The sequence below is a fragment of the Gambusia affinis genome, linkage group LG09 (assembly GCF_019740435.1).
Source record: "Gambusia affinis linkage group LG09, SWU_Gaff_1.0, whole genome shotgun sequence".
NCBI lineage: Eukaryota > Metazoa > Chordata > Actinopteri > Cyprinodontiformes > Poeciliidae > Gambusia > Gambusia affinis.
Genome location: NC_057876.1, coordinates 6,120,274 through 6,141,722, shown reverse-complemented (window position 1 = coordinate 6,141,722; position 21,449 = coordinate 6,120,274). Strand labels below are relative to the sequence as shown.

The 21,449-nt window shown below is 39.5% G+C and overlaps 2 protein-coding genes and 1 non-coding gene across 5 annotated transcripts; all 3 read right to left on the bottom strand.

Moving 5' to 3' along the window:
- Positions 1-115: 115 nt before the first annotated feature.
- Positions 116-6,846, bottom strand: pabir2 (PABIR family member 2). Of its 2 annotated transcripts, none has more exons than XM_044127463.1 (10): positions 5,818-6,846; positions 5,592-5,670; positions 5,459-5,512; positions 5,137-5,180; positions 4,993-5,047; positions 4,468-4,563; positions 4,231-4,316; positions 3,124-3,188; positions 2,737-2,857; positions 116-1,635 (listed from the first exon to the last, which is right to left on the bottom strand). In XM_044127463.1, exons 1-10 carry the CDS (start codon positions 5,940-5,942, stop codon positions 1,497-1,499), a joined length of 864 nt encoding a protein of 287 aa, XP_043983398.1. In that variant the 5' UTR covers positions 5,943-6,846; the 3' UTR covers positions 116-1,496. The 2 variants fall into 2 exon arrangements, with proteins under 2 accessions (XP_043983398.1, XP_043983399.1); XM_044127464.1 differs by having other exon boundaries at positions 2,737-2,833; positions 5,818-6,844.
- Positions 4,740-4,890, bottom strand: LOC122837653. The gene has a single exon (XR_006371806.1). It is a non-coding gene; the product is annotated as a small nucleolar RNA U109 (small nucleolar RNA).
- A 2,007-nt stretch (positions 6,847-8,853) lies between the features above and the next one.
- Positions 8,854-18,714, bottom strand: hprt1 (hypoxanthine phosphoribosyltransferase 1). 2 transcript variants are annotated; one of them, XM_044127459.1, is made up of 9 exons: positions 18,491-18,712; positions 15,236-15,342; positions 13,482-13,665; positions 12,559-12,624; positions 11,794-11,811; positions 11,621-11,703; positions 11,489-11,535; positions 10,001-10,077; positions 8,854-9,880 (listed from the first exon to the last, which is right to left on the bottom strand). In XM_044127459.1, the coding sequence occupies exons 1-9, from the start codon at positions 18,515-18,517 to the stop codon at positions 9,833-9,835; spliced, it is 657 nt and encodes a 218-aa protein (XP_043983394.1). In that variant the 5' UTR covers positions 18,518-18,712; the 3' UTR covers positions 8,854-9,832. The 2 variants fall into 2 exon arrangements, with proteins under 2 accessions (XP_043983394.1, XP_043983395.1); XM_044127460.1 differs by lacking the exon at positions 11,794-11,811 and having other exon boundaries at positions 18,491-18,714.
- Between the last annotated feature and the right edge of the window lie 2,735 nt (positions 18,715-21,449).

Sequence of the window (21,449 nt, the reverse complement as noted above, 5' to 3'; positions counted from 1 at the left end):
ATATAATTCACTCAATGTCGTCAGCGATCAAAGGCGGAGTTAAACAATAAACACCACAAAAAACAACAACAAAAAAAGAATTAATTTCCAGAAAAGAACAGAGTTAAAACAGTCATTCAGTAAAAGATCTGAAACCAAACCTTTCTTTAAATTAAAAGGGATCACTTACATGAAATGATTTACAATCAATTCATTTTGTACATGAACATTTAAGGCGACAGAGCAATGGAGGCTGAGGAAGCGTAAACACAGGAGAGCACGGACCCAGCAGAACCCAGCGATTACATTTTGGTGCAAAATATCACAGTGCAGGCTTGAATCTCTGCATTTTGTTTTTTTTTTTCCCTCAGAACAAAACAAAAGAAAAACAAAAAAACTTTTACATCTTTCCTGCTTAAGATTCGGACACAGGCTGGAGCGTAGCAAGGGCGAGCATCCTGTACAACGCACATAAAACATGGCAGCAACAGCAGTCTCTTCATTCCCAGTGGGAAGGTTCTGTTCTCCTTTTACCAGTCAGTTTTGTCCGATTTCAGACAAAATCTATCAATATTCAATTATATATATATATATATATATATATATATATATATATACATGTATAATATGCCTGAAGAATGGGAGGTAATCTTTAACACTTTCCATATCTACAAAAACCACACAGGAACCTCTTAGTGTTGAAAGACTACCAGAAATTCAACTATTTTCTGCTCGGTGCATCGCTCGCTCCGTCTGGGTTGTTTTGGTCGCAGCAAAGAAGAACTAAAAATCTGCCCAGGAAAAAAAAAAAAAAAAAGGTCACCACAGTTCACAGTCTATAATCAAAAATATTCTGAAAATATTCTCCAAACGGAAGCAATAGAGGAACTGTCCGTAGCTGTACCCCAGAAAACGTGTGCCTACATTCACCTCACAGCCAAATGTAAAACTATACATATACTAGATTCATATGTACATACTTACAAAACAAAGCAGGAAAACAATAAGTTAAATCTTTTCTTATACAAAAAAATAAAATAAAATAAAATAAAATCTGCAGACTGTGTACATACAAAGGCATATGGGACGAAGCTTTCCAGCACTAAAACAGGATCAGTGTTTTTGTCCCGTACTCGGCGTCTCTCTGAGGTGATTGGGGACATGTGGGACAAAATGGCGGTAAAGCCAGTAATACGCCACACCACTCAGCAGCCAGGCGACCACCTCAGACGGTCAAGTAGCAGCTGCCGCTCACAGTGTCTTCAGTCAGTGTCGCTCAGACGTAACCGCCGACACCCAAACAGATGCGTGGCTTAAGATTCCTCAACCTGAACCCGTCTACAGCCTCTTAAGAGAGTAGCCATGGCAACAGTGGTACAGCGGCAAATATGGAAACAACGAAAGAAAAGAAAAAAGGTCCATGTAAACTAGATGCGGGCCTAAATGGGATCAATTGGGTTGAGGAAGACGCCATTTCCCCTCCTCCCCCCGCACAAGACGGTGGCCATCGCTGCTGGTCACTTCGGAGACAAATCCTGCAGGGAGGTGAAGGGCGAGTTGCTGGATGACGAAGGGGACACGCCCTCCATCTTTCCCGGGGAGTCCGTGGAGGAGCCGATGCTGCTGAGGCTCCCATCCAGCAAATCTGGAGAGTGGCTAAAAGAGAGGAAGACGACCGAGTTAACTAAAACCGAAGAAGCGCCGACAGACTTGCTACACTTTTCTACTCGCTCTCAGTTCTGTAGTAAAAAAAGCACGAGTTATTCCATCGCTAGGTTTTTTTTGAGGATTACCATAATATATATATAAAATATATGACATAAGCTAGGGGTGTCAAACTCATTTTCGTTGTTGGTCAGATCAAAAATCTGAATGTTCTTAAAGGGCCGGTTGTGGCATTAAACTGTTAAAATACTAATAAATTGCCATTTGTTTCAGCTTCCAATGTCTCAAAATTAAATTCTTTTCACAATAATCAGTCCCTCCAGGATTTTGAGGTTTTTTTTTTTTTTTTGCAATCAAAATCACAGATGTTATGGCGCTAATTTAGAAATATTTGTAAGGAATTTTTGTGCATTTTGCGCTAATATACGAGGCTAAATGTGACACTGTACTAATCGCCGTGTTGGTCATGGACTATAAGTTGACATCAAGCAAAGCTGAGGCAGCAGTCATTTCAAACTAATGTTTTATGTCTTTTTTTTTATATATATATATATATACCAATTTTTAGGGGGAAAAAAATAAAAAAATGTGGGGCTTTGTTGATTTTGTGTGAATTTTGCAGACTTGTGAAAAAGTGGAGAGACTTGCTGATGAAATCTGGAGTCTAAATGGCCACATAAAAAGCTACAGCGGGCCACGTTTGGGCCCCCCGGGGCCTCGAGTTTGACGCATGCGACACAAGCAGCTATAGAGATGGACATAAAATATGTAGAGATAAAATAAATGTTAATTGAAGTCACTTGTCACCAGTTTTTAATTGAGATAGGAATATTTAAAATGCATAACATGACACTGTTTATTGGTCTATTTATTACCAGAATTTAAGGCAAAAATGCATAAAAAAAAAAAAAAACCCAGAAGAGAGAATCTCAAACTTTTTGTGCAGTTTAACCTGCTCTACCTGAGTCACTCTGCTGATTTTAGCTCAAACTACATCTAAGTTTTAATCTAATTTCCTCCAACAGGAAGATGATTTCATTTTTACTCCCCCTCCCCCCGACCACCAAACTGCACGTAGTTTCTGTCCCTTACCAGGAGCTGATGTCTGACAGGTTGGACACGTCAGACGACAGCATGGTGGTGGTTCCCTGGAAGAGTCTCTTAGGCTGGCTTTCCGTCTCCATCTCCCCTGCATTTTCACAAAGATCTTTAGCTATAAAGACAAAGTAGTCAACAGACGTAAACTACATTTAACCTCTTACAAATCAAATCTTTTCCTAAGCAATTTCCAATTTTAAACTCGACACAAAACATAAGATTTTTCTCCGTATGCGTCGATAACGTTTGCCTTCGACCGAAACGGCTTTGAAAAGATCAACGCACTCTGGTCCAAGGAGAAAATCCATTGGAACCGCCAAGTCAAAACTTGGGTGAAATGTTTTGCTTCTTATGAAGAAGAGTACAGGAAGCGCGTCTCACCTTTGCGCTTCATGGGGCCGAGGATGCTGGCTCTGATGCAGTTGATCGGACTTTGGCTCCGTCGGCTGGAGAGAGCAGAAGCGTCGAGCGTTAAGCAGATTTCCGACTGGCGCGTCGCAGCAGGCGCTCAGGAAATCGGCAGCTTCGTTTACGTTACAGCTTCCGTCAGGAGACGCGTTATTCAAGTGACGATATTTTGAGAAATTCACTTGTCAGACAAGAGCTTTTGGGAAATGCGTTTTAAGACTTTCAGAAACAGGAACTGGATGCAAAACTTGAGTTTCATGGCAGATTGATTTCAATCCATACGGTCGAGCACAAACCTTCACCGTAAACTTTTAATATAAGCGACGCTAAAGATCGATAAATCTGCCAAAAATCGAGATTTATTCATTCTTGTTGGTCACCATCATTCAAAGCCAAATATATATAAACATAAATCTTTTATTTTATTGCCATCTTGTGTATGTGAGTTTCTAGGGAAGGTTTTGACGCCATATAGACTAGGAGTGGGGGGTTTTTGTAGTCCCCCAACTCCATTTCTAGAAACATTTAAATCTGTTTATCAAATTTTTTTCTATTTTTAAATCGCTGTAAAATTAATCCTGACAATTTTCTCGCAATGGAAAATATGAAGTACGTCACAAAGTCTTCGTCTTTTCAGAACCAAACTCGTATAACAAGTAGAGGCACGTTTTATCTGGAGATTTTTACTGAAAGGTCGACTTTGCTGCATCCAAATCAGCTTTTGCATGTTTTATCAAGCTTGGCTAAACGTAGCAAGTATTTCAAAAGAAAAGTGACCAGATTCCTGTTCTTAGAACCGTGAATTGATTTGCTGAAAACAAGACGGCTTGCTTTTTCAACACAGCAAACTTTCAAAATCCCTTTTGCGTTTTGGATGCACAATGAATAACGTTCCTTTTACTTAAATAAAAAGACTAATTTACTTGCTTGATTTTAGTAGGGGGGGTTTTTGTTGTGGTTTGGTTTATTTGCCCCACATGACAAAAATGTTTGGACGCCTCTGGATTGGAGGGAAAAAAAAACACTAAACAAAAACAGAACTGATCAACAATAGTTGCAACTCCAAGAACATTTACTGACCTAAACCGGCGTGTTGGGCTGGGTATGGGGCTGGGCGTCAGACCGTTGCTGCTGACAAGTATTTGTAGCGAAGGAGAGAAACACTGCTGCTTGAGAGGACGGAGAAATAAACAATAACATGTCGATGAGGTTCCCAGAGGTCTGCTAACCGTTTACTTTCAAAACATTAAGAAATGTTGCGTTTTAAAAAGGTGAAGACAAAGAGCCGTCGCAGTAGAATCTGGTGAGACCGCGCACCTTCTTTCCTATTCCTCTGGTCGGAGACGGAGCAGGCGACACGGGCACAAAGTCGATCCGCTTCGGAGACGAAGACTTCTCCATGTCGTTGTCACTCTGCGGACACGACAGCACCAGATGCTGAAAGCAAGTAAATCCCCTGACGCAGAACCACCCTCCCACATGGGGGGGGGGGGGGGGGGGGGCCCATGGAGTTATAAGTTAAAGAAAAAAAAAAAACCTTGCTTATAACTCCCTTTTGACTTTTTACTTTTAGTTAGTAAAACGTCAAAGACTGTGGGAATATTATACTACCGACTCAGCCTGGACTTGAAAGACTGGTGGCCCTGTTAATTCCCAAAAGTTCATCTAGCATGCTATACACTCGTACTCTCCACATTCATACTGAGAGGACGAAAAATGGCCTTGGGCCAGAGCATGCCTACACCACACAAATGCAGCTGCTGCTGACTCTGAGGAATGCCCCCCACAAAACAAGAGCAGATCAACCACAAGGGTTAAAGTTGATTTTGGTTATCTTTTTACCAGACTGAGGCTTTCCTCCCAAGAGTGGCTCATCTGCATGGCGACCTGAACCCCCCTGTGTGGACAAAAGTACGTAAATCAGGTTTGTAAGCGTTTCACGGGAGAATAACGTCTTCCTTCGCCCGGCCGCTGACGGGGTCGTACCGCTCGTGAGCAGTTTCTCTGTTCATCAAGTCGACTCCCTCTTCCTGTAAAGATGAGCAAGAGAAATGACAAGAAAAGTCAGCGTTCTACAATTGAAATAAGGTAGATTTTGTAAATTAAAATGCAGTGCTCGGACATCGCAGCTGCCAGACTCGAAGCTTACAACCTCAACTGGCAAACTAAGTCCAGCTAGGAAAAGGATCTAGTTTTACAAAGCCGTATATCAACAAACAACAGAAAGAGACTCTTCTGCTACTAAAAAGCATAAGTCTTTTCATTAAAGAAGTCAACAGTGGTGACATACACATATATACACACTTACTTGTTTTATCTGGTGAAGCCTGGTGCTGGGCACGCGGATGGGGGATGAAGGGACCTGTAGCGCAGCAAGAACATATAGTGCTGTGGGATTCAGGGTTACGTTGCAGCAACAGGACTGAGTTGCAGAAACGTACCATGCTGGGTCTGTTGACAACTGTAGTGCTGTTCCTGCGACAACGTAGGATCTCTCTCTGGAAGACTTGAGCGTTATCGCTGCAATGACAAACGAAATGTGTCCGTCAGCCATCATGCCAGAATCGTAATGTCAACTCGTGTTGTGTTAGAAAGAGGAAAACTCATTCACTGAAAGATGTGTGATTTAGGTGGAGGAGGGGGGAAAAAAAGAAACTATGGCAGAACCTCAGTCCATTAATCATGGGTGCACTGTTTGATCTCCTCAGGTGTCCATCGCTTTGGACTAAGGCAGCTGGGATTTCCAGGTCCAGCTCCATCTTTTCTTGTGGCATGACTCCGGAGTTGTTCATTCTGCTCGACAGTGCTGCCCGTCACGGATTCATGAACCTGAAATGGCGGCCCAGCTCAGGAAAGCTACATTACTGACCCTCGAATTTACCCGGCTTTACATGATTGTAATTAATTTTGGCCAAATCAGTCAAACTGAGGCGACATAAGCCGAGCCAGCTAGCACAATGTTAGACGACCCAGAGCGATATGCAGGGCCCCTTCCTCAACGTGACAAGTTAACAACGGTTTCTAACCATGACAGTGTTTTTATGCGCCTTATATGCAGCTCCAATTACGCTGTTCAAATGCTGCCTGTGACGTTATGAGCAGTCAAAAACTCCCCAGATGGATGGTTATCATGCCGTGGCTACACGTACTACACAATGCCCAGTAGCTGCTAGCTGCTGACCCGTTAAGTCTGCTGGTGCAAGGCGGCAGGGTCTCGGCGAAGAACCGAGTAATAACTACACTTTGCCTCCTAACACGAGCCAGGTTTGGCCAAACTAACCTAATAGTTGATTTATGTATAGCTTTACTGCTACTGTAAGTCAAATTTGGATAGCGTTAAAGGAACGACGCTGCTATGAAAAGATTATCATACCTCCTAGCTAACGCAGCTCAGCTAGTGTTCCACTCATTTTCGCTACCCAGATGGTTGAGCTAGGTAGCCGGAGAAGCTAACTAGCAACGTTAGCATTGAAGTGCCATCACTTATTCCTCTAAACGTTGTTTTCTTCCGCCAACCTACTAACCACTTCGGCTCACAGAACTAACTAGACTCGGTCTATTAAGAATACTGCCCTTAGAATCAGCAGCATAATTTATATAGTTTCTGCTAGGTATGTACCGCCAAGAATGAACCAGAGTCCCAACAGATTATTACACTGAAGCTAGGTGTTAGCACGAAACTTCACGCCCCTTTCAACGTTAGCACAGCTGTCCAATGAGGCCGCTCCATTTGCCGGCGTGACAGCAAATACCGTAGGTTGAAAAAAATAAATAAAAATTGTTGGCGTCCCCGTTTATGTAGCTAATAATTTTACAAAAAAATACAATAAAACTCAATACTTTTGTCAATTTCTGGAGAATTGAACAATTACACTAATTTCATTGTTTCAAAGTTTATTTTTTAATCAGGCACGTAATCTTTCTACGTTTAATTACATTTTAACTAATACAGCAAGTGTATTTTTGTTGCGATAGACCAACATAAAGCAGCGCATTACTGTGAATTGGACGTTAGACGACACTTGAGTTTTCTTTTGCCGTTTTCAAAAATTAAAAAAATCTGAAAAGTTGGTATTTCGGCTCCAATGCATGCATGTTAATGTACCATCAACACCAGGATGGTGTGCTCAGGGTGAAATGCAGAGACCTTCTAAAGCCAGAGGTACAAAAATTGTACTCAAGTAAGAATATTATTACTTATTACATATTTTTACTCAAGAAAAAGTAGAAAGTAGCCGTCCAAGAAATTACCCAAATAAGAGTAAACAAGTATTTGTTTAAAAAGCTACTCAAGCATTGAGTAACTGATTGTTGCCTCGGACGTTTTTCTTTCTTTTCAAAGCAGAGTTAATATCATCAGTCCAATTCACTAAGGCCAAATAAGTGATAACTTTGTTTTGGAACAGAGAAATAGTTTACCGTTATAGCGCAAGTCCATCGTCATGCTTCCATATGGGAAACACAGAAAACAACCCAGGACAACAGTTTCCGGTTCCTTTTCCAAGCCTCTACCGCTACGAGCTAAAGACGGCGTTCCCTTTTGAAGTAATTTCCTTCACCTCACCTGTGTATGTACGAGCACGTGTGCGTGCATGCGAGCAGCTAAAAGAGATGGAGGAAAATGCAATCATTTATTTCCAACATGATCAAAACATAATCGTTTAACATTTAAAAATTACATCATCAAATTGACCTAAAAAAACAAAATAAAATAAAATCTAAAGCTATGTGGAAAATTAAAATAATCAATATAACACAAGTGCAAAAAAGTTAAATTAGGTAAAAGAAACTTTTTTTTTTCTTCAAATAAACGTCTTTCAGTATAAAACATGAAACTTTAAGAAAAATTGCAGGCGTGTGTTTGGTCACTTTTTGGTTGAAACAGGCTTGCTCTTCATTCAGTGAAGTTACCAACAGTGGGACTAGGATCCAGAAATTATACTCGAGTGCTGATACTTCATGAGAAAATTATTCAAGAACAAGTAAGAAGTACAGCACAGGAAAAATACTTCATAAAGTTTGTTTTTTTTCCCAAAAATGTTACTCCAGTAAATGCAACGAGTTACTACCCAACTCTGTCCACCATACATTAGGTCTTCAAAGCAGGCCTAAAAGTGTAAAAAAAAAAACAACAAATTCACACAAATTTGCAGTTTTACTGGCTTCTGCCAAACTTAAATGGGACCTCTCCTATGTTCATCAATGATTATTTTGTTTTATAACCCCAATGAATTATATGAAGTCTCCTGATGAATCAGTCAGTTTAATATATGGGGTGAAGCAATGCTTCACACAATCACCTTACCCAGCTTTATTTACTCTTACTGATTTTACTGAAATCTAACAGTCTCATAGATATATTGGTGTCAAGATTACACAACAGTAATACTTTTTTCCTTTTTTTTTTTTTTGCAAAAATAAATAAATAAATAAATAAATGCTTGGGACTTTTGAAAAACTTCAAGAATTTATCAAAAGGACAATAAATAAATATCTATATTTTTAAGTCATTCATGAAGGGTATCCTGTAGCAGCCTTTGTTTCAGTTGTTCAACGGATGCCTCTGACTGAAGACGTGCAGCTGTATCATTAAGGTGTATTTTGACTGTGTAATTAGAAACTATAACCCTTGTACAGAAGCGCACAAGTCACAGGAGGGGTGAAAACATTTAATTGTCTGTGCGGAAATGTTCAGGACAACAGCACGAGTGAACAAGAGCATTTATTGTGATGTGAACCAAACAAATACAATCTCAGACCCCGTTCAACCCCTGAACACTCACCCCCGGAAGCAACTCATCATTTTTTACCTGTAAACTTAGGATGCTTCGTAGTATTTAAACGCAGGGATCCCCAAAGTGGATCCTGGAGGGCCGGCGTCCTGCATGGTTTAGTTCTCTCCCTGGTCGCACCAACAACCTTTTCAGCATGTCCATGTTCTTCTTAGGCCTTCTAACGAGCCATCATTGGATCCAGGTGCGTTAAACCAGGGAGAGAACTAAAACATGCAGGATGCCGGGGCCCTCCAGGGCCCACTTTGGGGACCCCTGATTTAAAGGCTCCCCATCTATTAAAAAATTAAAAGAATTACTGGGAGTATATGGAGAAGAATTTTACAGTCCAACAGAGGGATATTTAATCTGTAGCACGCCGACTGGGGACAACAGCAGACATTTAGGAGTCATTACAACAAGAAACGGGTCAAAGAAAGCCTTCGTACGTACGCCGGTACCAAAGCAGAGTTCAGGTTTTGTCCAAGATGGACAAAAATAAAATAAAATAAAAAATGTTCAAAAAGAACAAAAAAGGTTTTTGTTTTTTTTGTTCATTTTAAAATAGGAGGCTGAAAATCTTTTGGTAGCTCAATTGTTAACATTTACGCTAGCAGCATTTCCCTGAATAAATTACTGAATTAAAACAAAACAAAAACAAATAACATTTAAAAAAATGTCAGCGTGGGAACATTAAAAGCGTCATACTGATTTGTGGCGGGCTCGTTTCTATCTTAAGGCAATCATGTGCAGGTGCGTGGCGATGGAAACAGAGCGGCAGAACCACCGCCTCGGTGTATCCTCTGGGACCCTGAGCAGGCTCAGCATTCATTATGACACAACGGGAAATAATCAAATACAAAATTAATTGCAAAGGGGAAAAAAAAAAAAAAAGTGTACTGAAGTGCTTCTCATGCCTTGTACTTCTCCTTTCCTGTTTCACTAATCACGCAGATGTGCTGAAATGAAAAAAAACAAAACAGGACCTTAAATGTCGAAGCATATCAAACACACTTTTCTTATTTTTAACGCAAATGAAGCCACTTGGCTCCTTTTGTTTACATTTGTATAATACTCACGTTCAGATCTCTGAAGTATTCGTTGTAGTCTAAAGCGTATCCCACCACAAATTTATCAGGGACCTCAAATCCTACAACTACAGCAAAAAAACAAAACAAAACTATGTTCTCAACTGTGGATAGTAGAACAATTGACACGCTATTGAAAGTTTATGATGTACAATTTAACAGAAAAAAACCTTCAAATTAAACAATTTAGATAAACTGATTTTTAGAAAGAACAGTGAACCAAACTATTGTCTTTGTTCACACCGTGGCATGTAAACTCATAAGCCATCTGAACGTCTGTTTACATCAGTAAATCTCAGCCAGCCAGTCGAAGTGAATTCAGGGTGTAAACATGCGAGCTGCGCTCCCCCTCACTCGTACGTTTGTAGTTGTACACAAGATCTGCAAGGCTTAAGATATTTAAATAAACCGCAATAAAATGAAACTGACAATAAATGATGTCAGCACAACATGAAACTAAAAATAGATTTTTAAAAAGTCTACAATATTAAAGAAATCTACAATCCTCTCCTGTTTTCCAGGTTTTCCAAGGACATCCTGGGATTCCCAAGTCAGCTGTGAGATTCATTTCCAGAGTCTCCCCCGCCCCCGATAAACTCATCAGGATTGGCAAGTTCCCCAAACTAAAAGATGCTTTCACAGGTTGCTCACACTTATCATCCTGACCTCAAATATTGCTGCAAATGTCAATCAGTACAAAGTACTGTCACCATGGAGACCAGGGACCTACGGGATTATGGGGTAGACTATTATCACATATAATCGCGCTGTACTGTTAAGAACACAGAATAATGGAAGATTTCTCTGAACTTCTAATCCAAACAAACACAATCCTTTAGTGTTTGTTTGGATTACGCTTTAAACTGCCTGACTTTGGGTCAAAGGTTTTGGTTGAAACCGCCCTGTACTTCCCGGCTCTTTTACCTCCAAATCCTTCTTATGGTCAAAACCTTCAGTTTTATTGTCAGCAGACTGCAGGATGTGAGCGCAAAACTTCAAGACTTTATGTGCAACATTTCTAAACCGCAATCTAGTTTGTTTGTTTTTTCTTTATCCTGCTTTTGAAATAAATGGCTTCTTCTCCTCCGAGCTGCCTTTCAGTCCATGTCCGAACAGAACAGAACATATCAGTCACCGTCTTCAAAAGGCATTTTGCTTTTGTCCCTAATTCTTACTATCATAGTGATCTTCTCTTTGTACATTTCTAAATTTGAAGAAAGGAATTAATGAAACCTTTTTCGCCTGTAATCTTGTTCACATTACAGATCCAAGAAACAGATCTGATCTTCTTCGCTCAACTGTATTTCAAAAACTCAATTAGGATGAACCGGCTAACAACGGTCTACATAAGGGTTGGAGCGAACTTTCATTTTTAATCACTCTGCTGTTTGGGGAAAATTAACTAATCAGTGTTATGGCACTATACAACAAATCCTCGAATTTCCAAACTTTAGCAGGTGTGCAAAGAAAGTCACTTACAGTCCGGTCGGTAGCCGACACTCCTCGGCGTTCTCTTCACCAGCAAACTGAGAGCAAAGCACCAATCAATACAAAGAAGAAACTGCTGCACAATTTACACGTGTCGGTATTAAAAGGACATTGTTCAGGTACCTTGCTACTTTAACCATTTTGGGATTGTACTGTTTGAGTAGCTGCAATAACGTCTTCATAGTCTTGCCTGTGTCAATTATATCCTAAAGGCAAAGCAAGAGAGGAGCTTATAAACGTGGGGTCAAAGAGACGCTTTGCTTTATTACAGGATGAGAGGAGAAGAAAGACGATACCTCCACAATTAGGACGTTCTGTGCAAAAGAGAAGAAGAGACTGTTAATATTTAGTCAGATAATTTGTGTCCGTTTCAATCTGTTGTGGCAATGTGGCCCTACTTGCTACAAGTGGAATCTGTGAAAATGTGGAAGCGTACAAAAATTACATGGGCGTTTTGAACTAAAACATTTGGCCACGTTGCATTCATGACAAGGAGTTTATTTTGGTAAGAGAGATTTTAAAGTGGTGAACATTTCAAGCAAATTCGTCATTTCAAATATGGGTTTTTGAAATGCTTCCTCCTCTTTCACCAGATTTACTAATTTGTGGACAGTTGTCTCAGAGTTACTCGACAAGCAGCACAAAGATATACTGAATACTGATGTTAGACAAAAATCAAAGTCCACAATTCCAGTCCTTTCATATAAAAGGAACGTTTAAGAAATTATAAGAGTTGATGGGGCAAATTATACAGATGTGCTTCTGTACAACAAAACTAAAGAAGACCCTGTAGATTTTTCTCTTCACCACAGAATTATTTGATCCTTTTCATGGGCTTTACGCAAAATCCAAATAAAATACATAAAGGTTTGTTCTGTTGATATTCTCACTTGAGAAATGGGATCAGCTATCAGGAGGAAATCTGTGGTTTGATCCTGAGACAGTAGGAAAATGTTTAAAGGGTATAAACACATGCATTGCATTGTTGTACATTTAAAAATGGTGACAATAATCCTGGGCAGAGCCATAAGCGCTGATAATGCTCTCTTCTCCATACTGACCTTTCCTGTCAGAGTTGACAGATCGTCTCCTCCGATCACTTTGATTTCACCGGTCGACTGGTCGTTCTGTAAGGATGAGAAAACTGGTGAGCCAGCAGAGTCACCATGCTGTCACAGAAGCTGGAGGTACAAGCAAATATTAGTGCCTGTCCAGGTTGAAATTGTTTAAAATTTTATCCAGTGTGTTGATAAAGCATGAATGCTGTAGCTCATTTAATTAAAGAGCATTGTTAAAATACATTAAGTAAATTGAAGTTTTTGGGGCTGGCAAAGAGCAAGCCAATCTGTTGCCTCAAAACAATGCAGTAGGATAGGATAAAGAGCTAAGTAGAATTTAATTTGAACCTGCTTTACTTTGCAACCCTTTGAATACAGGGCATAATCTAAAGATAACCCATAATTAAAAAATAAGGAACACAGAATAATAATAATGATACTTAAATGGTAAAAAATGGGAAAGCTATCAACATCATCCCACAAATTCACCCTTTAGTAAATCACTAAAACCATGTAAAACTCTGCAGATTCATATGAATTTATAGAAGAATGAGGTCTACAATGTCAGAGTTGATGTTTTACGCTTGCTATAATCTTAATTACTATACGACACAGAGATTGTGTAAATCCTAAATGACAATGGTTAATTTGAATTAGTCGGTACAAGGGATCTTTGGGTTTATGTTGGAGATGTTCTTTTTTTTATGTGCCAATGACTGAACATCAAATGAAAACGTGTGATTTTGATAGTGAGTTTTGTTTTCATGCTGCAATTTATTTTAATCACACAGTTTCCACGCAGTCTCCTGGGAAACCCTGGGTCAAGGTCGCCCTTGCTGGAGAAACACCTCATGTACTGTTTGTTTCACGATTCGAGCTGCTACAGATGTAAATAACAGCTAACAAAGGCTGAAGCGATACATTACACAGTAACTCTTGAGGCGAATGAAGTCCACTGTCATGGGGATGGAGCGGTCACTGTTCCTGTTCAGGGCTTTGATGTAGTCCAGCAGGTCCGCAAAAAACTTGTAACCCCCCTTAAGAACGCAAAGGGCCACAATGTGGTGTCCCCCCATTTCCTTCATGATCTCCCTCGCCAGCCTCTCTGTCCTGAGATAACGTAGGGGAGAGACAGAAACACAGTTAGGATCATCAGCTCTGTTTTGTGCAATGAAATGTTTTGTTATGTTTCAACCACAAACTTTCCTGACAGAAAAGTCCAGCAAGAAAAAAAAAAAAGATACGCAGAATATACGAGATTAAATACGAAAATGTAAGACCATCTTATGTTTTTTAAATGAGACATTCTGACATTTTCAGGCCTTAATTTTAGATACACAATGTAAGACTTTTTAAGGATGCTAATTAAGAATAAAACAAGCCAAAGTACAAATACATGGCAACATTTTAAAATTTCTAAAACTATTAAAAAAGAGGTACCACTTGCCTTCTGTTTCTAAATTACCCACCACCTTCTATTGGTTCATCTTAACATCCCAACAAAATACATGAAAGTTTACTAACGCTGCATAACAAAATGTATAAAAACTTGTGGTATGTATAAAATTACAAGGCATTTTAAACATTTGTATATTTGCCTCTGAACATCCATCCATTTCTCCATTTTCTAACACCCTTGGTCCTAGTGGGGTCAGGAGGTGCTGGTGTCAATCTCCAGCTAATGTTCCATGCCAGTCTGTTGCAGGGCAACACAGAGACATACAGGACACACAACCATTCACACACACATACACACCTAGGGAGAATTTAGAGAGCCCAATTAACCTGACAGTCATGTTTTTGGACTGTGGGAGGAAGCCGGAGAACCTGGAGAGAACCCACGCATGCACAGGGAGAACATGCAAACTCCATGCAGAAAGACCCCGGGCCGGGAATCGAACCCAGGACCTTCTTGCTGCAAGGCAACAGTGCTACCAACTGCGCCACTGTGCATGTAGCTTGTGAATATAGATTAAGTTGCATTAAAAAATACTGTAACTTGATGTTGCAAAAAGAGAAACTAGGTAATAGACTAATCTCTGTGACAGATGGGTTCTTCAGGGAAGACCAGACAAACAGTCTAATCTGAATTATTTTGGTAAGTAACACATTCACAGAAATGCAGGATAACCTTGAGGAAGCGCCAAAGTGAAAGTAAGTCAGATGGTTGTGTCAGATGGTTGTGGTTTATTGGAAAATGTTTGAGTGATACACTGTACTTGGTGCTAAAGTGGCTAACATGAGTAACAGTTTAGTCCAAAGCCTTTTCTGCTAAAATAAAATCTTTAGTGTGTGTCAGATAAAGTACACATTGCATATTGATCTGTTTAGCTAACGTAAGACTGTGTAGCAGACAGGCTTCAAGGTGTAGAAGTTGTATCAGTGCTGCTATTATGCTGTACCTAGCTAACGGGAAGCGTGTGTTTGTGAGACGGCCACGCACGTTGTAGCCGCGCTACTACGTAGAATGGGCATCAGCCAATGAGAAGCGGCCCCTGTGGTAAGGTCCACTGGGAGGTTGTCACACAACAAACCTTTTAAAGATGCTCTGTGTTTTTGTTCTATGCAAAAGAGGTTATAATCTAATCCACTATTTAAACAGAGCTGCCACCTTTTGTTGACCTTGTCATTTACCGCTTTCACCAACATGTTCTGAGTCATTACGAACAAGGTGACCCACCTGTCCAAGATGAGTCCGTGAGGAATGTAAACCTTCTCCAAGTCGGCAGCGTAGTGCTTGGGTATACAGAAAAGATCCAAGTCGTAACCCTGCTCCTCATCGCTAATCTGGAAACAAACAAACAAACAAAAAAAAACTTAAGAAATGCTTCAAATCTTGGAAGTTGTTAACTTGTAAAGATCATCCACCAGAAAGAGGGCAGTAAAACCTTCTGTTTTACAACTCAGACAGTTTATCCATCACTACATAGAGGACATGACCCGTTTGTTAAAGATTAGCAAGTAACCGCGATCCCCCACCCACAGCGCTCAGAAAGAGGGCCTGACATTTCCACACATCCTTCTACTTGCTCACTGCTCAGGGTTTACCTTTGAGAAAACACTTTGGTCCAGAGAAAAACACGTCAACAGTTTTGCCGTATTCTCTGAAAATTGCTATGATGCTTCAATACTTTTCTTCCAGTTACAATTTAGAAAATTTAATTTCCTGTCGGGGTCAACCGGTAGTCAGAATAACTGGAATCGTGTGACATTGGGAAGCGAGTGTGGGAATGACGGGACGCGGTTCTGCAAAGATGCAGCGTGGAAGTGGAAATCTTTCGAGCATATCGGGAGATACAGCTCCTAGCAGACCAGATGGTGCATGCTAAACTCCAACGACTGCAGAACGTATTTGGATTAAACCCATTCAGCTGCAAATAATAATGACTGATAAACCCAGATGTCCTGATGGTCACATGATCTGAGATTATTTCTACAATCATTGATCTGAGGTCACAAGAACAAAAAAAACAAAACAAAAAAAAAAACTTTAAGTTTGTGATTATACTGAGAAAAATGGTGCTATTTTAAATCTGGTGTGGCAGAGAAAAACTCCTGTGTCTAAAGAGTCCACGCAAACCTGCTGTTCAACCAGTGGTTCTGTTTTCCTTTCCAGCACGAATCACAATCTGAACTGCGTCGACCATTTCTTGGAAAGCAGAGAACTGGATATTTGTTTGACTTTTTTTTTCCCAGCGTGGGGCTCGTCGCAGCGCCGCAAATCAAATATTACCGAACGGTCTCATCCCACACCGCAGGACCTTGTGCTCTGAAAATAAAACCACTCGGCGCACTGCATGTTGAATGCATTTATGCTCTGTAGCATTCTTAATAGAGTTTAGCCTGAAGCGAACGTTCAAAGACAAAACGAGCCCTGATTCAACCAAAGGGGCGTACGAGTTCAAATATCTCAAGTTCAGAGCACTACCACAGTATTAGATGAATTTTTATGTTTATGTTAATATACCAAGGCAGGATTTCCCCCAGAAAACTTGCTAAGCTCGGTGCGCTAGGGCAGTCATTCATGCCATGTTTTTGAGTTAAATAAATGTTTAAAGTTGACATGAAATTTGAGAATATCACTTGACAGTTATACGTTATTGGAAGACTGGACGATTAATACCCAAACATCAACTATAAAGTCTTATAAAAGGCAAAGATGAAAAAAGAAAACCAATATAAATAAATGATGCTAAGCCTGGTGGGGGAACAAGTAAAGCCTGGTGGCCCGCCAGGCTTATAATACACTGTGGGAAACCCTGCAAGGATTTAATATATTCTGGCTTCAACACCGATAACGCTGTCCGTTATGCTGTGACTGTCAGGTGAAATCGTGGTAACAAGATGCCAGATATAACTGCCCCTCCCCTACTTGTTGCTGGTCAGTTTGAAAAACGGCAGCCTCTGAACCTTTTAATTGTTTACATACAAACTGTGGCAATTTGGGGATATTTCCAGTCACGACAATGTGGAGATTTACGATGCGAAAAACTAAAAAGGAAAAAACTTTCAGGCTTAATAATTCGTACAGGATAGATTTAGTGAGACACGCTTCATTGCATGGATAGTTAAACATATTTTTAAACTGCTAACATTATGACAAATATTCAAAATACTGACTCCTTGATTTTTTTAAATCATTTAATGTTAAACAGTTTTTGTAAATACAATGAAATTGTGACATTTTTACTTATCTGCCGGGGGCAGACATTAAGATGTTTGTCTTTTTAACCCATTTAATAGGATTAACTTAAAGTACCTAAATATCCATTTTGTTTCAGCTCAGAGTTCAAAATGTTTCTCTTTAGTTGTGTCGGATGAAGTGATTTACAAAAAACAGAACAGTCATGCTTTTCCTGTCTCTTACAAAGCACTAGTTTTCTGTGAAATCTGACATGCCTCTTCCGAATATGAAAGATCTGTATAATTTTCCTCACACAAAGAAAACAAACGTGTTGCAATAATGTGTTTTTTTATGTGCAGCAATAAAAAAAAAAAGTAATAACAAAATCATCCAGTCACACATGTATCCGATTTTCACTCAGAAAACGGCATCACAGTTCATGCATTTAGGTCTTAATTTTGATACATTTAATGAGCAGGGGCAAAAAAAAGATGTCAGATTTTCTGTATCTTACCAGCCGATCAACCAACTGAGATGATCAAAGAAGCCGATTACGATCTCCGGAGGACTTCTTTGGTGCATCTCTAGCTTTAAGTTATGACGACATGCGTGTGAAGTTGTTTTTCTTTTGGTTACCCTGTGATGTGTGTCCAAAGGTTTCCAGGGCGTACATGCCTCCCGTCCTATGCCCCAGAAGTCAGTGTGTTCATAGTTCTCCTCCAATCACAAGTCAGCATGCTGCATTTTGATCAACTCGCTGATGTAATGACTGTTTAGAAACTATAGAGAATTAAAATAATCCGTATTAGACGTGTTGAAGTCTGAAACAATTGTCTGGATTGTCTTTATTTGGAGCGAAAACACGACAATGCCGTCGTGTAATTACATCAATAATTACAATACCTCGGTAAATAATCCTAATTATGAACGCAACTGCACCTACTTGACTATTAAATAAAGACTTTCTTAAGCACGTCCCCCTGCTAGTAAATGTAACCATAACAGCAGTCTAATTAACTCTAAATAATTGTGTGATTGCACAATTACAGCGGCCGACAAGCGCAGCAGCCCACACGTTTTGTTTTGTGAGTTTACGACGAACCATATCCTATCTACGTCACTGAGCTGACCGTGGAGAGCGCGTGCCTGTCTGCAGCCGCAGGCCACGCTTTTAAGGGTTGAAAATGAAAGAACAGAGTAGTGCCCATTCAGTGAACTCGGTCTCAGTACAGCGTGTTACTCTCCTGGGCTCAAACAGCGGTAACACCCGAACACCTACCGTCTCTTATTTCACTAGAGGGAAGAACTCACCACAACACAGGAGCTCGATGTCGCCATGTCAGTGTCGGTCCCCCAGCGTTAAAATGATAAATGTTCTACCTTGTTCTTCTCCTAGAGAAGGCAACAATTTTATGCTCGGGTTAATTTCACAGTCTCGTCGGAGACACACATGGAGGTGAGTAAACCGTGACAGAGCTCGTGTCTTTCCGGAGCTTCTCTGTAGCTTTGCTACCGGTCCTGCGCAGGAGCCCCGCCAGCCAATCACGTGTGAAGACAAAGACTCGGCTCCGCCCCTCTGCGGCGAGGTTGGTGGGGCGAGTGGGGGGGGGGACTTCATGAGCTGAATAGCGCGAGGCAGCTTGGACTTTCCAGCTGCGCGAGGTCAACAGATTTCCGAGTTGTTTTTATGTGTAAAATCGTAGATGTGATTTTAAATCAATTGCTAATTTGATTCGTCTGACCGGACGAATCAAATTAGCAATGTTTAAAGTTGACATGAAACAGCTATTTGTTTCATGTAGCAATGAAACAAATTGCTACACAGAGAAATCACAGTTTTCTCTGAGATTTTAGAGAAAACATTTTAGAGAAAATGTTTTCTCTAAAATCACACTGCAAACATAATGCAACTATTACTAAGTAGTAGTAATAGTTAGTATTAGCTAACTATTACTAAGTAGTAGTAATAGTTAGTATTAGGTAACTATTACTAAGTAGTAGTAATAGTTCGTATTAGGTAACTATTACTAAGTAGTAGTAATAGTTCGTATTAGGTAACTATTACTAAGTAGAAGTAATAGTTAGTATTAGCTAACTATTACTAAGTAGTAGTAATAGTTAGTATTAGGTAACTATTACTAAGTAGTAGTAATAGTTCGTATTAGGTAACTATTACTAAGTAGTAGTAATAGTTCGTATTAGGTAACTATTACTAAGTAGAAGTAATAGTTAGTTTTAGCTAACTCTTACTAAGTAGTAGTAATAGTTAGTTTTAGCTAACTCTTACTAAGTAGTAGTAATAGTTAGTTTTAGCTAACTCTTACTAAGTAGTAGTAATAGTTAGTTTTAGCTAACTCTTACTAAGTAGTAGTAATAGTTAGTTTTAGCTAACTATTATTATACTATTACTACATGGTAGTAATAGTTAGTATTGATTCATTTAGAAGCAGATAATATTCAGACCCAGTATAAACAAGAAACACTTACACGTAGGAATTCAGTTAAGTTAAAACACAAAGTTTGTTATAAATTAGCATAATTACACAAACAAATTAACTGAGTCATATAACTGTATTTAACCATGTAATATGCTGTACATTAAATTTAAATAAGATAAAATTACACACAAGATATAATTAAAAACAAATAAATTTATAAACAATCACTTAAACTAGTGCAGGGGTCTCAAACTCCAGTTCTCGAGGGCCGCAGTCCTGCAACTTTTAGATGTGCCTCTGCTGCACCACACCTGAATAGAATAATTAGATCATTAAGGCTCTGGAGAACTGATCTACACAAGGAGGAGGTAATTAAGCCATTTCATTCCAGTGTTTTGTACCTGTGGCACATCTAAAAACTGCAGGACAATGGCCCTCGAGGCCTGGAGTTTGAGACCCCTGAACTAGTGTATCCATAAACTGGCTGAGTAGCGGGAACTGGATTAGTGAGCACTACAAAAATATTGTTTACAGCACTGCAGTTATGGTTGGTAAGGTGCTTTAAATGTCTAAACATCAATAGTTACAAATATGTGATTCCACATATTTGTGTGGAGTGACTCCAAACTAATATATGTGTAAAAAGTCTGCGTGTGTAGTCTACACGCAGACTTTTTACACCAGTCTCAGTGCAGTGTAGCCCATATCCAAGCTCTGTCACCAGCCTTGAACGCATCAATCACACTTGCGAATTCAAGGTGAGATTAAAAACGGCAAACAAAGAGGTAAAAGATGTAATTGAGAAAATAATTTCCAAACAAATAATTCTTGAGCCAAAGCTGTTTGAGTTTGGACTGTACCCTGAAAAACATAATTATACTAAATATGAACAGACATTTATAAACTTAAGTTTGCTTAATGAGAAAAGATGTATAACAATGTTTTGGAAAAAGACTCATCGACTGACCATTTACCAATGGCTCCAACAGATGTTATCTGTCCTCCCTCTGGAAAAAAATAATTATGTACATATTAAAGGGCGAACAAGGTCTGTTTGAGTTCATCTGGAATCCTTTCATTAGGTATGTCAAGGATTTGAGCATCTCGGAAAATGGTACAAGTGACTGAAGAACACGTTAAATTGACGACTCTCCCTGGCTGAAACAGAAAATATTTGGACAGTTCAGTACCAACGTTATAAGTGTAACTAGAGGTGGTTTCTCAAATTGTTAAATTTTGTCACTTGGAATTAGACAGTTGCAATGTTTACCAACTTGATTGTGTCTTCTCCAGGTATCTGAAAGTTATCTTTTGAGACATCTAAAACATACAGCGAAACAGCCTCTGACGTCTGGCATTAAAAACCACAACATGTGGCTACCTGTTATTAAGAAGTCATTTCATGTGGGTTGGGTAATTGTCTCATTCTATTAAAAGAACAGTCAAAATTCGTCATTAAAAAGGCAAAAGCCATGAGGTAAACACTACCAGAACTTTTTTTCCCAAAGGTTTGTAGTTCTGTCAGTGTAAAAAGACCACAATTCCTACACCATTTACAAATCAAGGTAAAAATGTATAAAAAATAATAAAAAAGGAAAATTTAAGACAACTTAAATTTAAAGGGACACATTGTGCAAAATTCAGATTAGCATGGTTTTGTACTTCAGTTTGGGTCTCAACGGCTTTTAGAAAAAGCGCCCAAAAAAACTTCCCAGTGGTTTTTTGGCAATAAGTTAATATTTTTGGCATATGGAAAATGAGAATACATTCTGATTGTGGAGTCACCTAGCAACCCAAGCAGAACTCCAGCACATTTGGTCAGCTGGCTTTAC